Source organism: Mustela nigripes, chromosome 14 (assembly GCF_022355385.1).
Source record: "Mustela nigripes isolate SB6536 chromosome 14, MUSNIG.SB6536, whole genome shotgun sequence".
Taxonomy (NCBI): Eukaryota; Metazoa; Chordata; class Mammalia; order Carnivora; family Mustelidae; genus Mustela; species Mustela nigripes.
Window position 1 is genome coordinate 34,014,410 of NC_081570.1, and position 24,656 is coordinate 34,039,065.

General features: G+C 57.1%; 1 protein-coding gene across 8 annotated transcripts in view; it reads right to left on the reverse strand.

The window, feature by feature from the left end:
- The window catches only part of SLC6A9 (solute carrier family 6 member 9), a 31,460-nt gene extending 12,455 nt beyond the window's left edge, over nucleotides 1–19,005 (reverse strand). Inside the window, exons 1-4 of one of the 8 annotated variants that reach the window (XM_059374479.1) lie at nucleotides 18,786–19,005; nucleotides 13,282–13,403; nucleotides 1,148–1,221; nucleotides 332–463 (exon numbers count right to left, since the gene is read on the reverse strand). In XM_059374479.1, the coding sequence (XP_059230462.1) occupies nucleotides 332–463; nucleotides 1,148–1,220 (205 nt within the window). In that variant the 5' untranslated portion in view covers nucleotide 1,221; nucleotides 13,282–13,403; nucleotides 18,786–19,005. The other 7 variants (XM_059374475.1, XM_059374476.1, XM_059374477.1 and 4 more) reach the window with 7 other exon arrangements.
- Between the last annotated feature and the right edge of the window lie 5,651 nt (nucleotides 19,006–24,656).

Consider the following 24,656-nt stretch of genomic DNA (forward strand, 5'->3'; position numbering starts at 1 on the left):
GTTAACGCTGACGGGCCCCCGCCCTGCCCCCATGGGGTAGGCTTTTGTGGAGGGCCATCGAAGGGACAGGTCAAGGCCTTAGCAGGGGTGATCTGGGCGGCCCAGGGGCTTTATGGATACACGTGGTCGGTGGGGAGGGCGGAGGCCAAGTAAACTTGGATCCCAGCATGCATCCGTGGCCTTGGCCATTGATGTAGGGCTTGGGGTCAGCACCAGCGCTCCGGGGAGGTTGGCAGTGTTTGTACAGATGGGTGAGTAGGGCCCCAGAGGCCCGTGCGTGTGTGTGCATGTATGTGGGGGTGGGGGCTGGTGTACCCTCCCCAGGCCTCACCTTTGAACATGGGGCTGATCCTCCAGACCCCCAGGCAGCCCTGACTTGCAAACTGGCCAAAGGACAGCTCCATGAAGAAGAGGGGAATCCCGCAGAAAATCAGCATGATGAAGTAGGGGAACATGAAGGCTCCTGGCAGGCAGGGAAAGGTCTGGCTCAGGGTGGGCTTGGGGGCTCCCACCCTCTTCCTGCTGACAACCCAACAGCAAAACTTTCGCGATCAGCTAAGGCCCGAGGAGGGTGGGCCACACACTGAGCAGGAGCCTGGGGCTTGAGGTATCCTACCCACAGCCCACCTTTGAACTTGGCAGAGGCTTCCTGAACAGAACCCAGGCCCCAGACCCACCATGTTAGGGTGGGATTTGATGGGTTCACCAAGCAAAGTCACAAACCTAAGTTGCTGGGATCCTCAAATTCCCCAAGCCAGTCAGGGGGTTGTTGACACACAGGGGGTGTAAGACAGGGAACCTCGGGAGGCTGAGGTGCCTTTCTCCACCTCTCTTGACCTCAAGGGAGCAGGTTAGCAGGGTCAGGCCCAAACAGCAGACAGCCAGGGTCAGGGGGTGATGGTGCCTTAGGTAAAGGGTACCTAAGCCAGGGATTGGGGCAAAGGAAATGAGAGCCAGAGGCCAGCCTGTCCAGAGAGGGGTCTGTGCTGGGGAGTGGGGAGCCCGGGCCTTGGTGGGTAGGCTCTATCCGAGTGGGTGGTCCCTGCCCTGTGCCCGCTGGGTACCTCCCCCGTTGCGATAGCAGAGGTATGGGAAGCGCCAAACATTGCCCAGGCCCACGGCATAGCCCACGCTCGTCAGTACAAACTCGATCTGGTTGCCCCAGTTGCCCCGTTTGAGGTTCTGGTCCCTCTTGGTGGCCTCGCTGGGCACAGCACCATTCTGTGGGGACAGGAGAGAAGCTACCATCAGAAAGGCATTTGTGCTCCCGTGCCTGACCCTCTGGGCCTCTCCCAGCAGGGACACTATGGACCCTCCAAGCCCCCACCCCCACCCTGGGCTTCCCGTCTGCTGGCAGGAGCTGCTGGCAGGCCTGGCAGAGAAGGGGAGGAGGGAGAAGTGGCTGCCAGAGGATGCCAAGCGGGGCCTCTCTCTCTCACCAGCCCCCCAGTACCCTGTGCCAGGGGCACCAGCCCACCTGAACAGCTACTCCCAACATCTGAGAGGTGGGATGCAGAGAGGGAGCTCAAGTCCAGAGCCCCCAGCCCCAGCCCCTCCAAAGCCTCCCCTCTCCCCTCTGGGTGAGGATCTGGGAGCAGCTGAGCCTCATACCAAGCAGCCAAGTCGGGCTGGGCACAAAGGGGCCTGTGTCCAGACAGCCCCCCCCACCCGCCATGACCACATCACCAGGCTAAGCACGCCTGCCCATGGGCAGGCAGTGCGGGGGAGGGGATGCCCGACCCCTCCCCCAGCTGAAGACACTTTCCTGGGGGCACAGGATGGCAGGGCCTTGAGGTGGGAGATGGGAGAGCAACTGAGTTGCTCTCAGAATCAGGGAGGGTGTTTCTGGGACTCAGGATGGGAGCACCCAAGGGAGCCACCTATACTGCCATAGCCGGGGTGGGGGGTACGCTGGGGAAGCTGACTTGGACTGGGTGGTGCTGGCCATGAGCTGGGGGAGGAGACCAGAGTTGTAGGCACCACGCCAGACTTGGAGGACAGACTCTGCTAGGGGAAACAGAGGGAGGGACTCCGGAAAAAGGTCTCTGAGTTGAGAGGGGATGGGCTGCGGAGCAGGGGGCTGGCCAGGAGGCACCGATGAGGGGATTCGCCCCAAGGAGAGAAAGCCAGGCCTGCCCTGGGGAGCTTCAGGGCTGGGCTGGGTGGCCTGAGGCCCCTCTGAGGACAGTCTCTATTGAACCCCAACCCCACAGTTGGATCTGACTCAGCAAGTCCCTTTACAAGTGTAAATATGCCCCTTCCCCGTGCCATGGCCCTTCCACCTCCTCCCAGGAAATCAAGCCACCCTGAGCCAGCACCTAAAAGATTGGAGGGTGTCTCACTGGAGACCAGGGACCCTGAGAATCACCAGCAGAGAAGCACAGAGCCCTGGAGTGACAGAGACAGCCTCTCGGAGATGGGCTGTTCCCTTGAGAGAAAGAGACAGGAGTCCCTAGAGGACACCAGGATTGGAGACAGAGCAGCATGGCTCCTGAGAGACGTGGCTGAAGTGACACCAACCCTCAGCTTGAAAGAGACATAGTCAAGGACAACAGTGACACTGGCCCATAAACAAAGAGGTCTGGTGCTTTGAAATGCTATAGGATCCTGACACTGACCACAAATGCAGAGGGGAGGAATGGCTTCTTGGGGAAGCACATTTCTGTGTGCTTTCCAGAAAGGCCTATTTGGGAATGCAGACACAGGGGGCACCAGGGGCCAGTAGAGGCCCCAGCCATGGACCCCTGGTTCCCATGGTGGGCACCCTTCGGCTTGTGTACCCTGACCCCTACAACACAGACACTCTTATGAGGTGTTCCCTCAAACTGGTATTGACACCAGAGGAGATGCTGACCTTCATACCCTCAAGGGAGGCTTCGGGACGTGGCACCGAGAACCAGGGTCTGGTCCTCTTCGAGGAGTGCCCAGAGCAGGCTGACAGGCTGGAAGAGCCCGCATACATTCATTCCTGCAACCACAGAGGCTTACTAACACCCGCTGTGTGCTAGGCCCCGCCCCAGGCACTGGGGACCCAGCAGTGAATTAACAGACAGGGCGGTGCGCTCAGAGATTAGAATCTGGTGGCTGAGCAAGCCGGTAATGTCAGAAACAAATCTGTGATTTTTATATTGCAGCCGTAAGGTGACCACAAAGCGGAAGTTCTTAGGGCACAATAATAAGGAAGGAGGCCAGGTGGGGTGCACTCAGGGTGAGGTCAGGAAAGCTTCCCTGATGAAGGGGCATGAGGGCCAGTCTGGCTCTGGGAGAGGGTGGCTCACAGTCTGAGGGTGCCCTCGGGGACAGGCCTATACAAAATCTTGCCTAAGGCTGTCCCCACCTCTGAGAGCCTTCCTGGGGACAGGCCTAGCAATTCTGCATGGTCCGGGTGGTGGGGGGGCATTTTTCCAGAGGATGTGAGTCCGGCTAGGGGACAGTTTCTGCATTCCCAAACAAATCCCGGCCAAATAGGGCTCCTATATGTTGACCCTACAATAACAGTTTTATTCTGTTCAAGGCTTGTTTACTTAGGGGCACAATAGGAGACTGTGGCAGCTGCCGAGTACAGGGGTGGGGTCATGAAGCAGAGCTCACAGCTGTAACGGAGACAGCTGAGGGGCCAGGAGTGTTTCATGGGGCAGGGCAAAGGCAGGGCTCCTTGCAGAGACCTAGGTCCCCAAAGCTGGAAGGCTGGGGCATCTGTCCTGCTCCCAGTTCCCCCCGACCAAGTTCAGCAGGACCTGACTGGGATTTCTGAGGTCTGCTCCTTCCCTGGCATCAAGGGGGACAGGGAGGGTGCGAGTGCTCCCCAGCCACGTGCCCCAGGCCGCCCTCAGAAGGCAGCGCCACTCAGTTAATGAGCCACACGCCACTGGGCCCTGCGCTAAGCACTTTAGCTATGCTGACCACAATCCATGCCTCGGGGAGGCAGGGGCCCTGGGACTGGGCCCAGGGGCGGGGAGCCAGGGATGGGGCTCTGGTGGAAGTCCCTGACCACACTAAGGGTCTTCGGGGCAGAAGGAGCTGGGGGTTAGCTACACTCTGCAAGCCCCGTGAGAAGTGCCCCGCAGATGCAGCACCCCCTCAGGCTCCTGGGCCCTGCGGCTCAGCACCATGCATGCGGCAGACTCCCGGAGCTGTGGCTGGGAGGTCACCGTGGGAGCACGGCTAGGCCTCTGACTTCTGTGCTAGAGCAAGCTACATTCAAGGGACTTGGCTGGTGAGGGCTTGGCTCTCTGCAGAGGACATAGCAAGCCCCCTTTCTCCAAGTACGCCAGAGGAAAGGATCTCCAAAATGCATGCCCCACGGGGCTTCTGAGGGCGCCGGGTCCCTTCTCTGCTCTCCTCTGGGCACTCTCGGCCGCTGCCTTCCTCGGCAAGAGAGGCCCACAGCTGGCAAGACTTTTCTAGTACTTGCCTCGATTTTGTTCTCCTTGCGTCCTTTCCCCTAGCCCAAGCCGCTCATTTTCTTCATCTGCTGGGTAGACACCTGTGTCACTGATCAGACCTGTCCCTGCAGTGATGTCGGCTCTCGGGCACCCACGAAGGAACCCCTTTGTGCTCATAATTTCACCCAGACCGGCGGCCCGTCTGCCCGACCCAGCTCAGTCCTGCTGACTGGCCAGGCTCCAGGCTTCTCCTGCTCATCACTCATCTTTCACTCTCAGCCCCTCACTGCTCTCTCTTCCTCCTCTACTCACACCTCCGTGATGAATTAAACCATAGTGGGCTGGTGCTTCCTCCCCAGGCTCCCTAGATAGCCCCCACCCTCACCTGGGACTCCATGACCATGGGCCTGATCGGTGGTCTCCAGGATAGGGACAGCCCTGCCCTGTGCCCAAGCTCCCCACGCGAAGTAGAAGGCAGGCTCTGGGGCTTTCTTTCCATGGTTGAGAGCGGTAGGCTGGCTGGTTGTCCTCCACGATGCCCAACCATATATAGACAAACGCACGTAAGACCCTCACATAAGACCACACATGCACCGATGCCCTTCCCTTTAGGAGCAGTCCCTGAGGCAGCAGGGTCCGGTCCCACACAAGGACTTGTCACCTCCCACCCCATGCCTGCCTAGCCAGGTGAGCCATACAGAACAATCACTTACATAAGTCCTTTACACACAACCCCGTGCCTGGCTTAGTCCCCGCTAGATCAGCTCCTGGAACAAGCGATGTTCAGCTCCGAGGGCAGAATCCAGATCTCCCCACCGTGCCTTGGGCTTGGCAGGGCAGGAACCTGGGCCAGGAGTGAGAACCCCAGCATTCTAGATCTTGCTACCCCAGTGATTCTGGGCAAGTCATTTCCACTCCCTGCGACTCAGCATCCTTAACTATGAAATCCGTTCACAGACCAGGCCACCTCCACAGATCTACTAGCCTCTGCAGTTCTGCCTTGCCTGGAATTTTCCTATTTCTGACTCTCTTCTGAATCTCCCATTAGTTCCCACTAACTTTCTAAATGATTTTTTAAATTTTATTGTTTTTCTTCTAATTAGAAGAGCATTATAAGCTTATCACCAAAAAATGGGAACCCACAGCAAAGAGTGAAGAGGAAACAAAGCCGCAGAGCCCCCGCCCAGAGGTAACCACCAACAAGGGAGGCACCCCCTCTTTTCTCCACGCACAGACTGGGACAGAGCCCGGATTTCTACCCTGGGCTACGGCTTTCCTCTGGCTCCTGACTCCCGCCCTCCCGGATCAGGGTCCACTGGATATTTTTGTGAATTGTGAGCTCCCTCCTCCTGCTCTCGGTGGACACAGAAGAATCCTGGAGCTGCCTGGCTGGGCGGGCCCCGCTGGGATCCAGCAGGCCTCTGGTTCAGAACTCCACAGCCCCAGGGTTTGCTCATGGGATGAAGTCCCATCCAAGACAAACTTTATGAAGGAGGACAGACAAGACCCCACATCCCAGACTGACCTTGAGCCAAATCCAGATCACTGGCAACTTTCTCTGAGCCCCATCAGGGAATTCAGGCAGGAACGCCATTACAGTAAATTGTGGCCGCTTTAGAAGACCTCACAACGGCCTCATACCCCTAGATTCTTGTTCCCCCAAGTTCTCTCCCCTTGGTCCAGGGGCCAGGCTGGCCCTTACGTAGCGCTGCCCTGCAATGACAGAGCCTTCCATCCTTCATCTGGCCTCGCTGATCCAGATCCAGGAAAGAGGGACCCGAGGTGGAGGGACAGGACCATGGGAAAATCTGCCTGAGGCTCGCACAGTACCCGGCGGGCTTTGGGTGCCTCTGGCCTCCAGGAGAGCTTCAGAGAAAACTCTGGGCACCCGTTAGGAGTCTAAGCCTTCGTAGAGCAGGTGAGAGAGGCAAGAGGATACCCTGTGCTGTCTCGCCCAGAGCCCTAATTGGTGGAGAGAGACATGCCAACACTACGGACGGACGGCAGACAGAAGGGGCACTTCCAGGCATGCCCAGCTCCGCTCCAGGCCCTGAGGAGCAGTGGTGGGGAACACTGGGTGGGCCTGGAGAAGTCCAGCAGCCCGGCCTCACGTGCAGCGGCTGTGGGCAGTCTCTACTCCAGGCAGTTGGCAGTGGGGCTGGCACTCAGAGAAGTGGCTCTGGTCTGTGACCCTGGCAGTTCTGAGGTCCGAGGGCAGCTCTGCATAATGCTTCTCCGGGACCCAACCTGCGTCTCGCCAGAAGACATTCCTTCTCTTGCCTTCTGAAGGTCAAATCAGGATGCTCTACAGGGTGGGGAGGATGGCTCTCCCTGTCCCCCTCACTCTTGCTGCCATCAGCCCCATTTTCCCCAACATCTTTGCCCAACCCCAGCTTCCAGGGAGGAGGCCACAGGGTGCCCACCTCATCCGGGCACTTGCCGTGGACATTGGTGAATGTTCTCTGGGGTCTCTTTCCTCCCAGCGGAGATCCTCATCCCCTCCTCTTCCCCCACTGTCACTGCTGAGTCCATGTACCACATTCCCCTACCCCCTCGCTCACTCTCCCCATAGGAGTAACTGCCGTGGAACGGACAATGGGGCTGTATTGATTAGTACAATTCCTGGGCACCTCCGGCCCGTCTCCCCGGGAGCTGGGACAATGCAGCTTTGATACACAGAGCAGATTCTCAGCAGGTCCTTGGGCTGGGGGAGCCTGCAATCCCCCCCCTCTCCTCCCCCAGGCCCCCCCGCCACACAGCTAACTCTTCCTGCACTCCTTTGCACAGTTGTAACTTTCTGGGTCACTTTTGCTGGTGTCTGTCTCCCTGGCTGGCTGTGCCTGCCCCTCCCTGGCACAGACCACTCAGCCCCTCTCCCCACCCCCAGCCCAGCCTCCCACACCGCCTGGCTCCAGGAGGGGGGTGCTCAACCTTCTGGAAGGTGACTGACCTGTTCTGGGGAGGAGGGGGCCACAGGTCCACAAGCCGAGGCCATCCCAGGATGTGCCCTCTCTGCTGCTCATTCACACCTCTGCCAGCTCCAGGCGACACTGACACTGCCGCATCCCTGCCTCTCCCACTGCCGGCTGGGCAGCGTCAATTACTTTCACCTCGTCTCCTCCCGAAGCTCTGCCTCCCCCTCCCCTGGCCCTCCCCCTCCGGCCAGTCCCCACAGCAGCCCAGCGCGGGTGCTCTGGAGCTGGAGTGAGGCGTGGGGTTTGTTGTGTTTTTCTCTTGTTCCCAGCAAGTTATTGGAACAAAACACACACACACACTCACAACCACAGAGTGAGGCAGAGCAAGCGCGTAAGAGAGTGAGCGGCCTCAGGGCCCAGATGCTTCTGAGCTCCCAAGCCTGGCACTTGGTGGGCTCCTGGTAGGGTGGTTGGGTGCCATTGGGCTCTAGACCTGGTGAAGGGCAGGAAGAAGGGGGGTGCATAGTCCACAGGGCCCTAACAAAGCACATTAGACTGCCTAGAGTGATGCGGGTTGGGGGAAGGGGGGGTGGGCCCTGGAGCTGTTTCCCCCACTCCTGCAAGAGCTGGAGACCCTCAACCAGCCAAGATGATTGAGGTCCTCACAGGAGAATGTGGCTGACCATGCAAGAAAGCTCTGGTCCCAGGAACTACCCGGTCACCTATCCTAAGAAAGATGGTACCAGCCCAGAGAGTGGTCACCACAGAGGCCAGGCAAAGGAGGATCCATGGACTAGGACTCTCAGAGATCTGTACTGCATTGCCCAGAGCCTGACGTGTTGCTCTGGGAGTCTGTGCCATGTGGGCTGGGTTCCGTCCAGCAGGTGTCCCTGTCACTGGGGCGGGATGTCACTCAGACCCATCCAGTCCCACTTCTCTGAGACCACACTCACAGGTCCGTCTCCAGCTGATGCTGAGATGCCACAGACCAGCGGTTAGGAAGGCGGACAAGAGTGTTCCAATCCCCGGAAGGCGAACATCTCTTTGGAAATGGATAGGTCGGCAGAGGGCCGGGCACATGGTACAATCTTAGCAAACACCCACCATCTGGAAGCATGCATTCTGATGTAAAGAAAACCTAGCCCTTTCTGTGAGCTTGGTAAGTACGGTGACCTTGAAGGGAACATGTCAGGATGGCTTTTTTTTTTTTTTTAAAGAATGGCTTTAAGCAAACAAAAAAAGGCACAAGATTTAGAGTCAGACAGACCTGGTTTAAACCCCAGCACAGCCAGTTTCTCACCATATAGACAGGCAAATCACTTAATATGTCTGGTCTTAGCTTCCTCATCTCTGAAATAAGGATAACATCCACCCACCACCGAGTCTAGTGAGAATTAGCAGTAACGGTAATAGATAACACATAGTGAGTGCTTACTATGGGCCATATATATATATGTATATATATATACATGCCATATATATATGTATATATATATATATATATATACATACATGTATATATATATATATATACAAACATATATATATATATATGCTTACTATGGGCCATATATATATATGTATATATATATATACATATATATATATATTCATTTCATCCCTCCACACCTTGATGTAGACCCATCCCTTGATATTAGCCCCATATTTGGGGATAGATAGAGACCAGCCTTGGCTCAAGCAAGTCTCCCAAGAATGGTCTGAGACCCCACTGACTTCAGTGTCTCACTGGGCCAGCCTCATGCAGCCAGGTCCCCAGACACACTCCGCTGACTTCCTGTGCGCACAGACTACGGGCCAAGGCCCTGGCTGGGCCACTGCCTTCAGGAAGGCCCAGTCACCCATGATGCCCAAATGCTCACTTCCACCCAGGGTGGGCTCCGGCTCTGGCTGCTCTGGCCTGGGCAGGGTGCCCAGAACAGGCAGCCCTGGCTGGATGGCTTTCTCTGGCCCTGGCCATGGGGACAGGAGGCGGCAGCAGCCCAGCTGGGCCCTGGCCGTAATGAGGCCTCATTAGTGGGACCCAGCTGCTCCAGCCCCACTTTGGGAGACTGACTCCCCCAGCCCCCACCCCTGACTTTTCTTAATAAGAGTGGGCATGCCTCCAGAGGGGCAAGGAATCTAGTTGCTTTGTTGTGCCCTGTGCCTCCAGGGTGAAGGTCCTGCAGAGCTAGGACTGAGCAGGGCAAGGGCTGCAGGGAAGCCCTGTGAGCGGAGGGGAGGGCACAGGATGGAGCAGGTGTGCTCCCAGGAAGGTGGGGAGGGGAAGGGGACCAAGGGGAAGGGAGGGCAGGATCTTAGGTCCAGAGAGGAGGCCTCAGGAACATGGAGCCTTTTCCTCTGGATCTAGATACCGTCCATTTCACAGGGAGGGTGTAGTTACATGTCTCCAATCACCTGGTTGATTACCTAGGTCACTGTTCAGGCTGTCCTGGCTAAGAGAGCCCCAACTCTGGGCTAGGCCTCCTATAAGAAGAGCACTCACTATGTGCCAGTCCCTGAGCTAAGAGAGTACCTACTGTGTGCTAGGCGCCGATTTAGGAAAGCTGTACCTGCTGTACCACCCCGGACCTGTGTTTGGAAAGCACTCACTGTGGGCCGGGACCTGTGTTAGCAGAGGGCCCACGATGCGCAAAGTCTGAGCTATAAGGACACGCACGGGGCCAAGCCGGGGTGAAGAGAGCACCCCTTCCTATCAGCCCAACACCAGCGAACCCCAGCGGTGGGCTAGGTCCTGTGCCAGAGGAGTAGCCCATGTAGGCCAAATTCCGTGCCAGGTAAGGACCCATGGTATGCCCCGCGTGGAGCTGCGGGAGGACCCACTGTGCACCTGGCACTGACAGATGGGCGCCCAATGCATGCAGAGTCTGTCCTGGGTGTGCACCTCCCAAGTGCTGGGGCTGGTGCTTGGTGAGGGCCTAGCCGAGGACAGGCTCTTCCCCTAGGAAGTGCCTAACGTCGGCCAAACCCTGTGCTTGGTAAACTCCCAGCATGTGCCAAGCCCCTATTAGCTGAGCACTTGCCTCATGTCAGGCTGTGGGCTGGGGGAGGACTCACTGTGTGCCAGGCCCTGTGATGGGCATCGCAAATAAGAGATGTACAAACTGTACAAATCCTCCTGTCAAAGCCTAACTGAGCAGGTCAGGGCGGGGCAGCCCCGGGTGCCTGTGGTGCCTGCAAAGGCTTCTGGGACGATTTAGATGCTCTGGCGCCTACCGCCCTAGCCCAGGTGATTCTGCTCTTAATCATCGCAAGGTTGCCCAATGACAAGAGCGACCAGGGTGCTCAAAGACACAGGGAGAGGCCAATGAGGCTCACCAAGGCCTCTGTTGGCCAAGACTCTGTCAGTGGGGAGCAGGCACAGGGAGGGGACCAAATCAGCCAGCTGGTGACCTTGCTGGGAGGCCATGTGGTTACAGCCGATCCCAGTGGGGTTCTCCTGTCCTAGGCTCCTCTCTCCCAGCTCCCTGTCCTCTGAGCCTCAGGCAGCCCCCGCCCCATGCGGGTACAGAGGCACTAGATCTCCATGCAAGTATCACCCCACCCATCCCCCAGTGCCCCCAAGCATCTCAGCTGCTCCCAGGCTTGGAGGCACCCTGGCCAGCTGGGTTCTCTCATGGCCCTGTCCTAGGAGCTGCTGAGGCGTGAGGGAGGCAGCTGAGCTAGACCGGCAGAGACCATCTGGGCTGGGGGTGGGGGAGGGACACGTGCAGCAGGCATGTGGGCCTGGGCACGTGCTGAAGAGGGTCTTGCTTCCCTGCCAGGCCCCTGCCCCATAGGGAGAGGGCAGGAGTTCCAAGGATGACAGAGGGTGTCTGCTGACACCGAAGAGAGCCTGGGGATGGGGGCAGAGGAGGCACCCATGTCCTCACACCCAAACCGGAGAGAAAGGGGATGGAAGGAATGACCCAGTGGCAGGGGTTAACTACCCCATCCCCGCATACCAGGTTACAAATGGCAAAAGAAGCCACAGGCCTGGGACCGTCCATGCAGCTTACATGCGTGGCCCTCACTAGCCCCTCTTCTGCCCTTTCGCCAGCATGGAGAGGAAGGCATGTCTGAAAGGAGTGTCCTTAGCTCTCTGCCCTTAGGGGAGCACAGACACCTAAAAAACAGGCTGACTCATCTAGCCAGGAGGGATGGCGCCCCTCTCAGCCTGTGTCCTAGAGACAGGCCCTGAATGGAGATGGCTTCCCTTTCCAAACTGGGGCCCGAAAACAGAGTAGCCCAAGGTCATCAGCAGAACTGAGAAAGAGGCAGGAATAGAATCTCTAGCAACCGCTGTGGTGGGGGATGGGGGGAACCCAGGGGACAGATGTTATGGGCCTCAAACCAGCAGTGGCGGGCAGAAGCCAAAGGGCAGAGGGCATCCGAGCCCCAGCTATCTTTAGGCACATCCTGGGGCTGGGAACGGGCGTCCCAAGGCAGCACTCCCTTCTACAGACAGGCTGGCCGGGCAGGGCCCGAAGTCCGGGAAGCCCAGCTCGGGGCAGGGATTATGGGACACTGTGATTCATGCTCCCTCTGTGGCCCGCATCTCGACTGCTTGCTCCCACCAGTCCTTTCAGGGTCACTCCCAAGACAGAAGAGCAGCCGGGGAATCCTCCGAGGGTTTCTTAGGTTTCACGGGGCTCAGAATCTCCATGTAGCCTGGGGCAGAGCCACACCCCACTTCCTACGGATGAGGAGCCTGTGGCGATTCCCAGAGTTCTCTGGGAAAGGGAGGCCATTTTGACCCCATCACGAGACTTCCTCCCCGCCCATCTGTGAACACCCTGAGTTCAGGCTGGCTCAGGAGTACTTTCGGAAGCTTGGCTCATTCAGACGTGTTCCAACGAGGTAGGAGCCAGGCCAGAGCAGGCCTGAGGGACTGAATGCTAGACGTTCAGAACGGGGTAGAATGGAGGGTCCTTACCCTGGAGCGAAACTGCCCATTTCCGCTCCCAAGCCATTTCTCTGGACCAAGTACTCGGAGCCCCAGAAATCTCTGGTGAGAGACAGGACCTATTTAGGGAGTGGGGGAGCTCTGCAGAGACCCTAGTCCAGTCAGTCCTTCACAGAATGAGAAAAGCAATGGAAGGAATTGATGTGGGCGAGAGAGGTGCCAAGGGCAGGGTTGCGATCCGTCGCTGGTTTCCTCCCCTGACAGCTGCCCCATCTAGTTTGTCCCCGAGGCAAGATCCCAACTGAAGAAACGCAACCACTGCTCTTGGAACAGGATCTGACATCTTTTTCCCGGTTCCTACTTCCGGTGCCAACCTGCTCTGTCCATCGGCGAGTCTTCCTCCTTCAAGCCCTGACCATGCCCGGCCCTTGCCTGCTGCCTCTCGTGGGGCCTCACTACCACCGCTCCTGTGCTCTGTAGCCGTGGGCAAAGGAAAGGCCATGGCTTGGGGAAGGGGGAGAGGGGAGTTTACTGAGGCCTTGGAAGAGGATTCAAACGAAATGTTCTCTGTTCCTTTTCAGAGTGAGAAGGAACCAGGGAAGGAGAGAAAAACCAGACGGGGTCTGAAGACCCCTGGGTTCGCACATACGGAATGCTCCCTGGGTTCGCACATACGGAATGCTCCGTGTGGTGGGCAGAGCACGGGGTGGGGGTGGGGTACTGGGGTCCAACTATGTGATGGTCCTGGGTGTCCTCCTGTCTTGTTGGCCAGAGCACCTCTCGTAATGAGGATGGGGTGTGCGCTCCTGCCTCCTGATGTGCCGTCGTGGGCTCTGTGGCAGCATTGGCCCTTTTATGGGCACAGAGCTGCAATACCATTGAGCCTGTCAGGTAAGGGGCTACCTACTTGGGGCCTGGGACAGCCCTACTACTCAGGAGCCCCAGCAGTGCAGCTAGACTCAGGGCCCCAAGAAGCCCCCTCGGCTCTCCTGTTATGGCAGGCAGCCGGCAGAAGGTCTCCGGGGGGGCAGTGCTCCTGATCCCCCCTTCCTCCCTGCAGTCTGGTTCCTGTACTCACCAGCATCCCTTTGGCACCTTTTCCTACCATGGCAGCAGCAGGTTGGGGGGCGGGGGCCTGGAGTCCTGGACCACGCTCACAGGCTCTGCTTCCAGCACCTTTCAGACCACAGACCTCAAGAGCTGTGGAGAGAGCAGAGAGCAGGGTGGGAACCTGGCCCAGGAAAGTGAGGGCAAGCCAGGTGGGGTGGTCAGAGCTCTCCAGGACAGGTAGTGCTGGGCCTGGGCCACCAGCTGGCAGGCCCTCACTCCTCTCCCAGGTTGGCCCACCCTCTGCCAGGCCCTTTCCCATCTGGTCCTTTCTGGATGACCCTCGATCAACTCCTTTCTAACCCTTCTTCCAACCCTTCCCTTGAATCCCTTGGTCTCCAGGCTTCCTGTCCCAATGGGCAAAGGTCTATTTTTGACTCTCCAGATGCCCAATTCTATAAAAGATTAAAAAATGAACACAGGACTGGGACAGGGTCCAATTCCTTCATCGTCTGTGTGGATGGCTTCAACCTTTCTCCTGAAGGGGAGTCAGCATGGATCAGCACGTGCTCCCCGAGCTCACCCCAGCCAGGCAGCCAGGACGCTCCTTCCTCATCCTGGTGCCACTCCTCTGGGGCTCCAGAACAGCCGGGCAAGCTGGACCTGGACCACAGGCTCTGTGAACACCAAACATGTGGTGCGCGGGACCACCTCCCTGCCCTGCCTCAGGCCTTCCCCTGCCTACAACGTCTTCCTTCCTGCTCACCCAGTAAAATTCTGCAAATCCTTTAGAACCACGCTGAAATGTTACATCTTCTCTGTAGCCTTTTCCGGCACTCTCCCCAACCAGAGTGAACAAACTACTTCTTCCTTTCTTTTTTTAGCAGGTTTCTGCTGGTGTCCTTACCAGCTCATACTAGACTTATTTGTTTCTGTCCATCAACCTGAGTCTGTGCATTCACCGTGGGTTGCGTCCTTGTTTCATTTACCTTCCATGCCTGCCCCCTAGCCCAGGGCACACAAGCAGGGTGTCTTGCTCAAATGGGATTGAAGGGCAATGGGTGAGACTGAGGTATTGGAATGACGGTCCAGGCCAGCCAGAGACCTTGGAGGAAGCATCTGAGATGCAGGGTGGGCGTGACGAGTGGAGGTGGCGGACAAACGGAAGGAGTGGCCACACGGCCATGGCCGAGCTGGTGTATACAGGTTTAATGTCAGACACGGATGCAACAGGGGCTCGTTTTTGAGAAGCCTCAGGAGAGGATTCAACCTTCAAGGAGCCTCAAGGAATTCTCTCATGGGAGGAAAACCTGGATTAGGTGGACAAGGATGTTCAACCTCCATAGTGCCTGGTCCCAGGAGGGACTGGGTTCAGCTTCTGGGGCCTTCTCTATCCTCCCAGGGAGCAGACTCTTCTCCCAAGGCTGTTCGGTGCTACTCTGCCCCACCCACAGCCACCTGTCAAGGGCCCCCTCTCTCCTATAGGCCCAGGAAGGTTTTAGAAGGCCAGAAGGGACAAGGAGGCAGCTCCTTGCCTGTGAAAATCAGCTCTTGGATTCCTTAGGACTTGGCCCCTGCCACTTGGTTCCTGCACAGTCTTCTCTCCAAGGTGGGTGCCGGAAGGGGTATGGGCATGGATAAGATCTGTAACCATTTCCCTTTCGTCAGTCACCCCATCTGGCCTCTCTGCCTCTCAAAGAGTCCTCCTAAAGAGGTCCCTGAACAGGGCTTTGGTCTTCTTGGGGCAGTCAGGAGAAGAGGGTGTCTGTGCCCCTTTAGAAGGTCATACCCTTGTCCTCCTCACTCACTGCACCCCTCCTTAAGCTGTAAACTCTAGATCTGACTTACCCAAAGCTGTCCCTCTTCAGCCAACAAATGGTAATAACAGCCCATGGCAATATTCAAATATACCTCTTGGGTTAGTAATTATTATGTCCCCTCACTAGGTAAATAAACTGAGGGCACTCTGCTCAGGAACTCAGGTTCCAGAGTGTTCTCACTCAGGTTATCCCCGAGCACAGACTACAAATACAGTCCTTGTGCTCAGAATGTTTACTGGTGACCAGAAGACAGCTTGGTGGTGGCTCCAGGAGAATAAATGAGTTGGTCAGAAAGCTTTGCTGCTTCTCCCACTTCTGCCATTTCTGTTAAATGGCCCTGTCCATCCATTCAAAAAGTACCACATATGGACCACCATTGGCAAGCAGTTAGTTTAGCATGTGTTGAAGAGCTTGGTCTCTGGGACCTGGTAGGCCTGGGGTGGAATTCTGGTTCTGCCAGTTACTACGTATGATTCCGAGCAAGTTACTTAACTTCTCTAAGCCTCAGTTTTCTCTAACTGGAAGATGGGACTAGTAATACTTCCTTTGTAAGTTCTGAAGTTTCTGCTTAATTTTGGACTCTACTGCACGTCCCCCCCTCTAGCCGATTCATTGAGCTTCCCAAAGCCCTAAAGTCCTGATTCCCCCTCATGGTTCTCCACAGCCAACAGATATGGCCTAGATTGTTTAGTGAGCATTTAGGGCTGGTCACAATTCAATTAATTTATTCCACAAATATTTCAGGCTTGCTCTGGGCCAGACCTGTTCTGGGCAGCAAGAACTCATTGGTCTCTGCCCTCCTGCATCTAACAGACTAGGGGGAAAGGGAAACGCGTGACTCAGATGTAGACGATCAAAGGCTGAGGGAGAAAGATCCTTCCATGAGAGCTGGGAGCAAGGGGACATGGCCTTGTGTGAGAGTCACAGGGGGCTTTCCTGAGGAAGCGATGTTAGAGGCTCAGTGAGACTTATTCAGGCAAAGTGGCAATGAGGAAGAGAACAGGAAGAGAGGTTCAAACAAATTAAATATGTGCAAAGACCCCGAGGCTGCGCTCAGATTGCCAGGGAGAAAGTGGCCAAAGATGGAGGTGGACAGATAAACAGGGTCAGGGCCTTTGGAGCCTGGATTTTGATTTTTATCCCGAGGGCAATCGTCTCCATCAAAGGCTTTAAGGCAGAGTTGCACCTGGCAAGAGCAAATGGTAGAAGGTGCATTTTGAAAACATCACCCTAGACACAGTGTGGGGAAAGGACGGGAAGGAGTGGTTAGTGGGAGAGAAGACAGTCTGGAAGAGGCCAGGCCACGATGACGGGGTGTGGATGAGGAAGGTGGCCATAGGGTGGAGAGAGGTGCACAGATCTGAGAAAAATAAAGAAGCTGACATTGGTAGAACTTGGTGATGAATTGCACAGGAGGTGAGGGACAAGCGGGGATCTCTGGTTTCTGCAGGAGCAACAGGAAAAAGCCAGTGCCAGGCCTAGGGACAGGAGTGTGGGGTGCTGCAGGTTTAGAGTGGGAGGCAGGTGAGCTGGGTGTGAGCTGCCTGGGAGCCTCTCAAGGATGGATGGTGAGAGGGCAGTCCCAGGACCCAGCTACCTTTGCTCTGTCTTTCCTTCTCCCCGAGGGAGCTATCTGTCAATCCGTTGTAAGGGTCCATCTGAGCCAAGCCTTGGAGGACCTCATAGTTTAGGAGAAAGACAGAGGAGGAAACATAAATTCTATTCACTGTGATGCTGGAGCAGAGGGGCTGTGGGAGCAGGGGATGGCTTCTAGTTTTGCCTGGAGCCCAAGTTGGCTATCTGCAGCCACCTGTGGCCATGTGGGACCATTCCCAGAGGTTCTTGCCTCCATGTTCCTGCAGGCAATTCCCTCTTCCTTGAGCATCCTTGTCCCCATTACCATCTGTATAGATCCTACCCAGCTTCAAAACCTGTCCCAGTAGCATTCTCTTCAAGAAGCCTTCCTTCCTCCTCCAGCTGCAGTTACCTTTTCGCTGTACCCCCAAAGCGTGTACATCTCATGAACACGCTCGTCACATGTAGTGTCGCGGCATGGTTACTTATGTCCAGATCTCGCTCCCCACGAACTGGAGAGATCGTCCAGGGAAAACGTGTGATTCTTCTGTGTCCCCAGGGCTGGGCACTGAGCGGGCACCGCCGCAGTCGCAGTGTAGGCCGACTAAGGGGGCGTTTTCTCTGCGGTCCTTGGAAACACTCGGGCATGCTCAGTGCCGCCAACCGGTTCCCTCACCCACTATTTTCCAACCTTCCGATGCTCTCTCACTTTGGAGGTCTCAGGTCCTTCTTTCCTTTTCTATTTCTCGCTCCCCACTTCCACCCCAGCCTTTATCTTCTAACAACCGCAGCATCAAGCTTGTTTCAGCAAGGAAATGGACCCAGGCTTTGTGCAGAAGCTGTCAGCGAGCCGGGGACGCGGCTCCTTTAAGAGTGACCAGCGAGGGGGCGTGGTCTGCGGAGAGCAGGCCCGAAAGGGGGCGCGGCTCCTTTAAGAAGCAGCCGGCGAACTGCGAGGAGGCCCCGGGCCGGCAGGCAGGGGCGCGGTCGCTCTTGGAGCTGCGGCACCGCCCGTAGCACCCTGATTCCTCGAAGCGGGGTGCGCCCGCTTTAATCAGGGTGCGAGGTGTTGGGGGGCGGTGTTACATCAGCCGCCACGTGTGGGCCTCTCAGCTGGTGTGGAGGCGGCGGCCCCGCCCCCGGCCCCAGCGGTGGAAAAGTACCGGGGCGCCGAGGTGCCCGCCCCCTGTCCCGCCCCCAGGCCGGCTCCGGCCCCTCCCGGCCCTCCTGGCTAGCCCCCTCCCGTCCCGCCCCAGCCCCACCGCCTTCTACCGCCCCGCGGTGGCTGCGGGGTGCGGGGCGCCGGCTGCGGGTGGGCGCCCCCGGCTGCCAGGCCCCTGCCCTCACCTGTGGCCGCCCGGGCCCGCCCCACACGCACCCGAAACGAAGGTTGGGGTAGGGAGGGCGCGGATTTTCCCTGGAGTAGCAGCCCCAAAATAACTGCACGGCCGTAGTCCCTTCCCAAAGCCGTGGCCGGGAGCCGCGGACAAAGATCCTGGGGGCGTCGGAACCCCCGGGCGCGGCTTCCCGGGTCCCGCAGGCGCGCGGGAACCCAAACCGGGCCGGTGGGTGGGCGGGCAGATAGGGAGGCAGGCAGGCTGAAGGGGCCAGATAGGCAGACAGGCCTGCCAGCGGTGCGAAGAGATGGAGCGGGAGCCTGCACGCGGGGCGCAGACCCGGCCCGCCGGTTCCCCGCCGCCGCAGGCCCCCGGCTCGCAGACCCACTGGCGCCCCAGACGGACCGTGACACGTTCTGGTTCCGGCGCTGCCGGCACAGCTCCGCGCCCGCCGCCCCCGACCGAGCCGGCGTCGGCACGCAGCGCACCCCCCTTCGGGAGCGCGCCCCCCCCCCCCCCATCCGTTCTCGCTCGCTTTAGCTCCTTGGTGACAGCGGTGACACCCAGACGCGCGCACCTACCCCCGATCTTTGCGGCGAGACAGACATCCTCGTGCGTGCACCCACACTCTTACCCACAGATGCCCGCATGCAAGCCCGATCATACACACACAGACACACACACACACACACACTCACGCCCGCTGGTCCTAGGGCTTAGCCTCGAGGAGCCACCAAACCCAGACCGACGGCAGGACAGACAGAGGCGCGGGCCGCAGCGCTCCCTTCCCCAAGCCCCCTTACCATGCTGCAGCCCCCGGCCCAGGCGTGCTGGGTCCGCACCGCGGTGCGCCCAGGTGGCTTTCTTAAAGGGAAAGTTGCATCAGCCTCCCGAGGCTCAGTGCCGCTGCGAGTCCGCCCGCCCCGCCGCTGCGCTCGCGGCTCCTCCAGAGCTTGTTGTGTTTTGGTTTCGGGGAGGCGGGGGCCAAGAGTTTGGTGAAAGTTTGGAGAGTGGAGAAGGCTTGGGAGACCTAGCCAAGTCCCTCCCCTCCCTGAACACAGCCCCCCTGGCCGCTGCCCCCCCCCCCCTCCTCCATTTCATCCCCACCCCACTGGCCGACTTCTCAGGCTCCTCCTCCCGGGGAATAAAATTACAAGTCTCTCCAGCTTTCAGATGATTGATCCCCATAACCCCTGGGAGTGGGCTCCACAAAGGAGCCCCCTTCGCCCTTGCCTGCTGCCCCCCCCCGCCCCCCCTCCAACCCCCAGCTGGGGCCCTTGGAGGAAGCAGATGTCGTTGCCCACTTCGGACTAGCCTGGAATGAAGCCAGAAGACCTGGGGCGCTTTGGGGGGCTGGGGCTGGAGTTGGCCCTATAGGCCCCTGGTCTTCTGCGCCTGCGTTGCCCCCAGGGAGAAGTCAGAGCAAATTCCATTGCCTTTGGAGCGGTGCCTCTGGGGACTATGGGCACAGCTGGGTAAGGCCCAGGTCCTAATCCTCAGAACTGGAGGTCTAGGGGTAACTTTTCCTCCAGGGAGGCTCCTTGGGCTACTGGTTTGGTCAGCCCTACTTGGCTGCTTGTGTTGAGGGCTGCAGACACAAATCTGGGCCCCTTAATTCCCTCCCTGGGGAGTCAGACCTGGGTTCCAATACTAGATAAGGGAGACTTTGCCAAAAGGAGTTTGCTGAGCCTCAGTTTCCTCCTGGGGAAGTGGAGAGGATGAGCTGAGATAATGTGTATCCTATGTATAACACACATTGCTCCAGGCTGCCTCCTTGGGCAGCAATACCTGGCAGTTGGTGGAAAGTTTGCTTCCCTTGTGAGAACCACCAGTTTGTACTGGCAGTCAGAGAAACAGGTCTTGCCCCAGCCTGAGAGGGGCATCTGCCAGCAGGGGCCCAGCCTGGGGAGATGGTACGCCCTCTGGACCCTGCCTCTATTTCTCACTGTGGTCTTGTTCCCTGGGGACAGTCACCCTCCAAGAAGCTGATAGCACACACCAAAGTCACACAAGTGAGATTCCACTCGATTAATTTACGATCAGAGGCATTGAGCAAGATAATAGGTATCAGGCACAAACATTTCCTGTCCACAGGAGTGCTCTCAGGCCACACACAGCCCATTTCACAAACTCTCCCCAGGGCTGTAGGCTCAGACCTTACAACCTATTTACACTGGAGACCTGATTGGATCTGGAGAGACTCTTTACCTTATCACCAGATTATTTGCATTTTTACCTTGTTCCCAAACCTAGCAGGGACAACAGGTTAGAGAGTTCTGTTCTGTTCTAGAACGAATGGCCAAGTGTCCTGTGCATGTGCCCATGCGTGCACGAGTGCACTTCTGCCCGGGGAGTCAGCTGGGCCTGTGTCCGCTTACCCTGTGTATTTGAGGAGGTGGGTCTGTGTTTGCTAGAGGAGTTGTTGTGCACTGCCACCACTTTGTGCAGTGGCGTGTGTGTGTGTGTGTGTGTGTGTCCCCAACTCCGGGGACTGGCAGCATCAAATTCGACAGGAGTGTCGAAGCCCTCCTTGACACTCCTGCCTAGGACATGCATTCTGTTTCTGGTTTCGCTCTCCCTCCTTCTCTGGAGTCTCTTGGAAGAGGCCCGGAGGTAGGGAGTGGGGACAAGGAAGCGTGTGAGAGGGGGTTTCACTGGGCTCCTTGGCTCTTGGAGCAGTAGATGGAGAGTGAAGGGGCACAAGAAGGCCCCAAGCAGATCAGTGAAGTGTCTGATGATTATTAGGCCTGAGGAGACTTCCTATCTCACACTAAGGCATCCATATGAAGGGAAGCATTTCAGGAGACTCAGAACCAGATGCCCAGGAGGCCCTCAGGCTTTGGGACTGGGGACAGGGGAGGGTGAGGTTCTCAGGGTTCAGCAACCTGAGGCCTTACTGGGAGGATAGTTAGGCATTAATTGGGAGTGGGGAGGTGAGGAGGCAGTTATCACCTTAGTCCATGGGTTGGGGGAAGAGATTTTCCCTGGGGTGTTTGGTAGACAGAGATGACAGAACACAAAATATATTTGTAAACGTATAGAGAGATTCATGGAAATGTGTATTTTACCCACCTTGATCCAGAAAGGGCTTTAGGCAGCCATACAGTGAGTTGAATCCTGAGGAGAAACTTGAGAAAGATTTTGGCTCCCTGAGACAGGGATGAGAGCAGCTGTGTGTTTTTTTTTTTTTCTTCCCCAACTAAAATGAGGCCCCAAGGGAGGCAGGTCTGGGCCGAGCCCAGGTCAGAACTGGATGGCCTTCGTCCCTGGCTGGGAGCTCCTGGCCCTGGGCAGCTGGCCCACAAAGTGGGAAGGGCATGGCTAGCCTGGACCATTGTCAGGAGAGTAGGGGGATCAGGCCTAGGACAGACAAGAGGACCAGTGGAATCTGCTGACCTGCTGACCTGCTTCTTCTTGTCTTCTTGGGGCCGGGCAGCGAGAGGGCAGGCAGCCTGTGGTGGGGCCCCACCCACTGTGGGCTAAGGTGTGTCTCCCAAGCCTCCAGTTACAGTGCTATTTCCTGGGAGGGCTGCACCCAGTGTCGGATCCCCCAGTGCTGGCTGGCTTCCTCCTTTGTTGTCATCAGCCTGCAGGATCAAGGCCTCTGTTGGGACACACAGAGTTGGCTTGGGCCTGTGTCTGTGGCAATAGGGATAAGACCAGACGTGGGCCGCTTCTAGAGGGCACTGAAGGAGCTTGGTGCAAGGGTGCAGAGGGGGAGGGGCCCTGCTGAGACGTTGGGGGAGGGTAGACCGTTGTTTTGGGTAGCAGCCTGTTCTGACCATTGATCTCCACCTGCTTGGAGTCCCAGCCTCAGGAACAGGGCAAGATTGTTGGGAGTGGCCCGCCTGGGCTCGGCTCTCAGATTCTTTCTCCTTGAACTTGGAGCCCAGTGCTCAGTACCTGGCATCTTCCCTGTCCTATCCTAATGCAAGGGAGCAGGTTAAATTGGTTCCCAATCCAGGAGATGTCTGTGGGGTTCCGTGTGTCCCTCAGATCATTCTGTTGAGCTGTCTCTGGGTCTGGTCCAAGGGGGCAGCATGAGCCAATCATGGGGCTCAGAGCAGGGTGTCAGGCTGGATCTTAGCAGCTCCGGGTGAAATTAGGCCTATGGACTGGAAACGTTGGCTTTGGCCCTGTCTGCGGGTGGGTGGGTGGGTAGGCCCAATGTCCAGAGCGTGCAAAACCCGGATTCTGAAACACCATAGATCTCCCCAAATCCAGAATACCCAATGCCAAGGGCGCCAGAGCTCCTAACACTTTAGAGAACCCAAAATCCAGAGTTCTCAATACCCAGAGCCTCAGGGGTCCAATACCCAGGGGGGCTTATGCCCGGGGTACCCAACATCTAGATCATCCAACATTCCTAATACCCAATTTTGAGTGCCAATGTCCCAACCCACCAGAGAACCACCTGGAGGGGATGGAGGAGTGCCCCTGCATGGCCCCGAGCCCTTCAGGGACTGGTGTAAACTGGGGAGCGACTATCACTGGAGTTGGGGCTGTGGGTAGTGCTGGAAATAGCAGTTGCCTCCATCTTGGGTCCGCAGAGGCCAAGAGGGGACACAGAAAGGCTGGCTTTCTCCCAGGCCCACCCCCACCCCAGTCACAGGTCCCGTATAATCAGACATCCATGGACTTACCACATTAGGAGTGTCCGTGTGCAAGGTACTGAGAATTTGCTAATCTCTAGGAATACAGAGGAATACATGAGGGGAGAGGGGTTCCCGCTCTCCCATGTGGGAGGTAGGATAGTGTGCCTCTGCTGGTGTGTTGGTGTAGCTCACCACGTGGCCATCTGTGGCCGAAGGCCTGGCCGTGAGATGGAATGGCTGTTGGCGTGTGATGGTGTTGGTCAGAGGCTGTGAACATAAACTTGCTGACACAAGCAAGCTGACATACGTGACTGTCAGAACAGGTCTGGCTTTGTCCACCCGTCAGGACATCCTTCTAGTCGCTCCCCACCTTGCCACTTTCCACGGGAAGTGATGCAAGGTCCCTATTCGCCAGCATCAGGCCTCCCTGTGGGGAGTAGGGGGCCGGCTCAGAGCTAGAGGCTCATCCCCAGAGCCACCCTGCAGTGGTCCTAGAGATTTCTCCAGCCCCTGCCAGATCCAGATCCTCTTTGAATTGAGAAGACCAGAAGAGGGGTGGCTCTAAGTGAAGCAGCCAATACCAAAAATAACCATCTACCCTGGAGAGGATGCTGGGACATTCAGCCCAACCCACCCTGCTGACCTGGAGCCTGGCTGGGACTCCTGTCTCACTCCACTTCCCCAACTCCCATCTTGGTGGCCCCTTTAGACTCAGAGGAGGAGCAATGATGTCACCACAGATGATGACATCACAGGGAGCTGTGACATGGCAGGGAGAGACACCAGGCTCTGGGTGTGGGTGGCATAGGGCTGGGTGGGTGGGGCTCCATCTGCTGGCAGCTCCCCAAAGTCCCAGCAGCTGGGGATGGCAGGACTGGATAAAGCCATGTTCGGGGGCCCTGCCTTATCTGTCCCCCCCACATGCCTGATAAGCCTCTTACCAGGGCAGGCCCAGGGTGCAGGCAGGGAGCAGGCTGGAAAAGAGGAAAGGGTCAGCTGTGTCTGGCTGAGCTCCAGGACAGACAGCAGGGGTCAGGGTGTCCTCGCAGAGCCCCAGGAGGCAGAGGGGAGGGGTCCCTGGGAGAGCAATGCAGAGCAGGGGTTAGGAACAGGGTTTCTGAAGCCAAGATGCCTGCATTCCTACCCCAGCTCTTCCATTTCACATGCGGGTAAGCTGGGCCCTCAGTTTCTACAATGTTCCTCAACAAGAATACTATTAGCAGTGACCATCAATCATAGTATTGTGGGGATCAAGTATGTGTGAAGTAGGCATAGAAAAGGGCCTGGTATATAGTAAGTACTTGTCCTGCTTCCTAGGTGACATCAGAATTCTCACCCAGAAAGGCCCATCCTACCCAGCAGCACATTCTGGTGTCTTGAGCCTCACTGGGGTCTGGGGTTTTCGGGGGCTGTACAGCCCCATGCACATCCCTGTGTGCACCCCCATACCTTCCCAGTCTGCACCTGCCTCAGGAATCCTTCCCAGGAATCCCAGTCTTTCTGGCCTGGTTTCTTCCTGCACCCGCTATGGACACCTTGGAGCCCTGGTGCCCTCTGGTGACAAAAGCCATACATGGCAATTACAGCTGGATCCCTGGGCACATCTGGCCAGACAAGGTGTTGTCACTTGTCCGGTTATTTTGTGTCGTCCTCACATCAAGTTTACAAGGTAGGAATGACCTCCATTCTCTAGAATCAAGGCTAAAGAAGGTTAAATAATTTGCCCAAGGTTACAGAACTAGTACATGGTAGAACTTGAACTTGAGTCCAAGTTGGTCCTGTCTCCCAAATCTACACTCTCATCGTGTGAACAGTATGCATACAGAGTTGCATGGCAACCCAGGAGATGTTTTTTGTGCCATACTGATAGCTTGAGTGTAACTATGACTGGGTGTATGGCCATTGAAATTCTCCAACTGTGACTATAAAACGTGAATTGGTTTCAAGAACAATAAGGTTGGGTGTTTGACTACTGGGATCTTTTGTTGGCTATGATGTGGCTGATTGCATTGTGTGAGTATAAACCATGGTCGGGGTTGTCACTGATGTTGTCTGAAATTGGCCATGGTAAAACGTGTG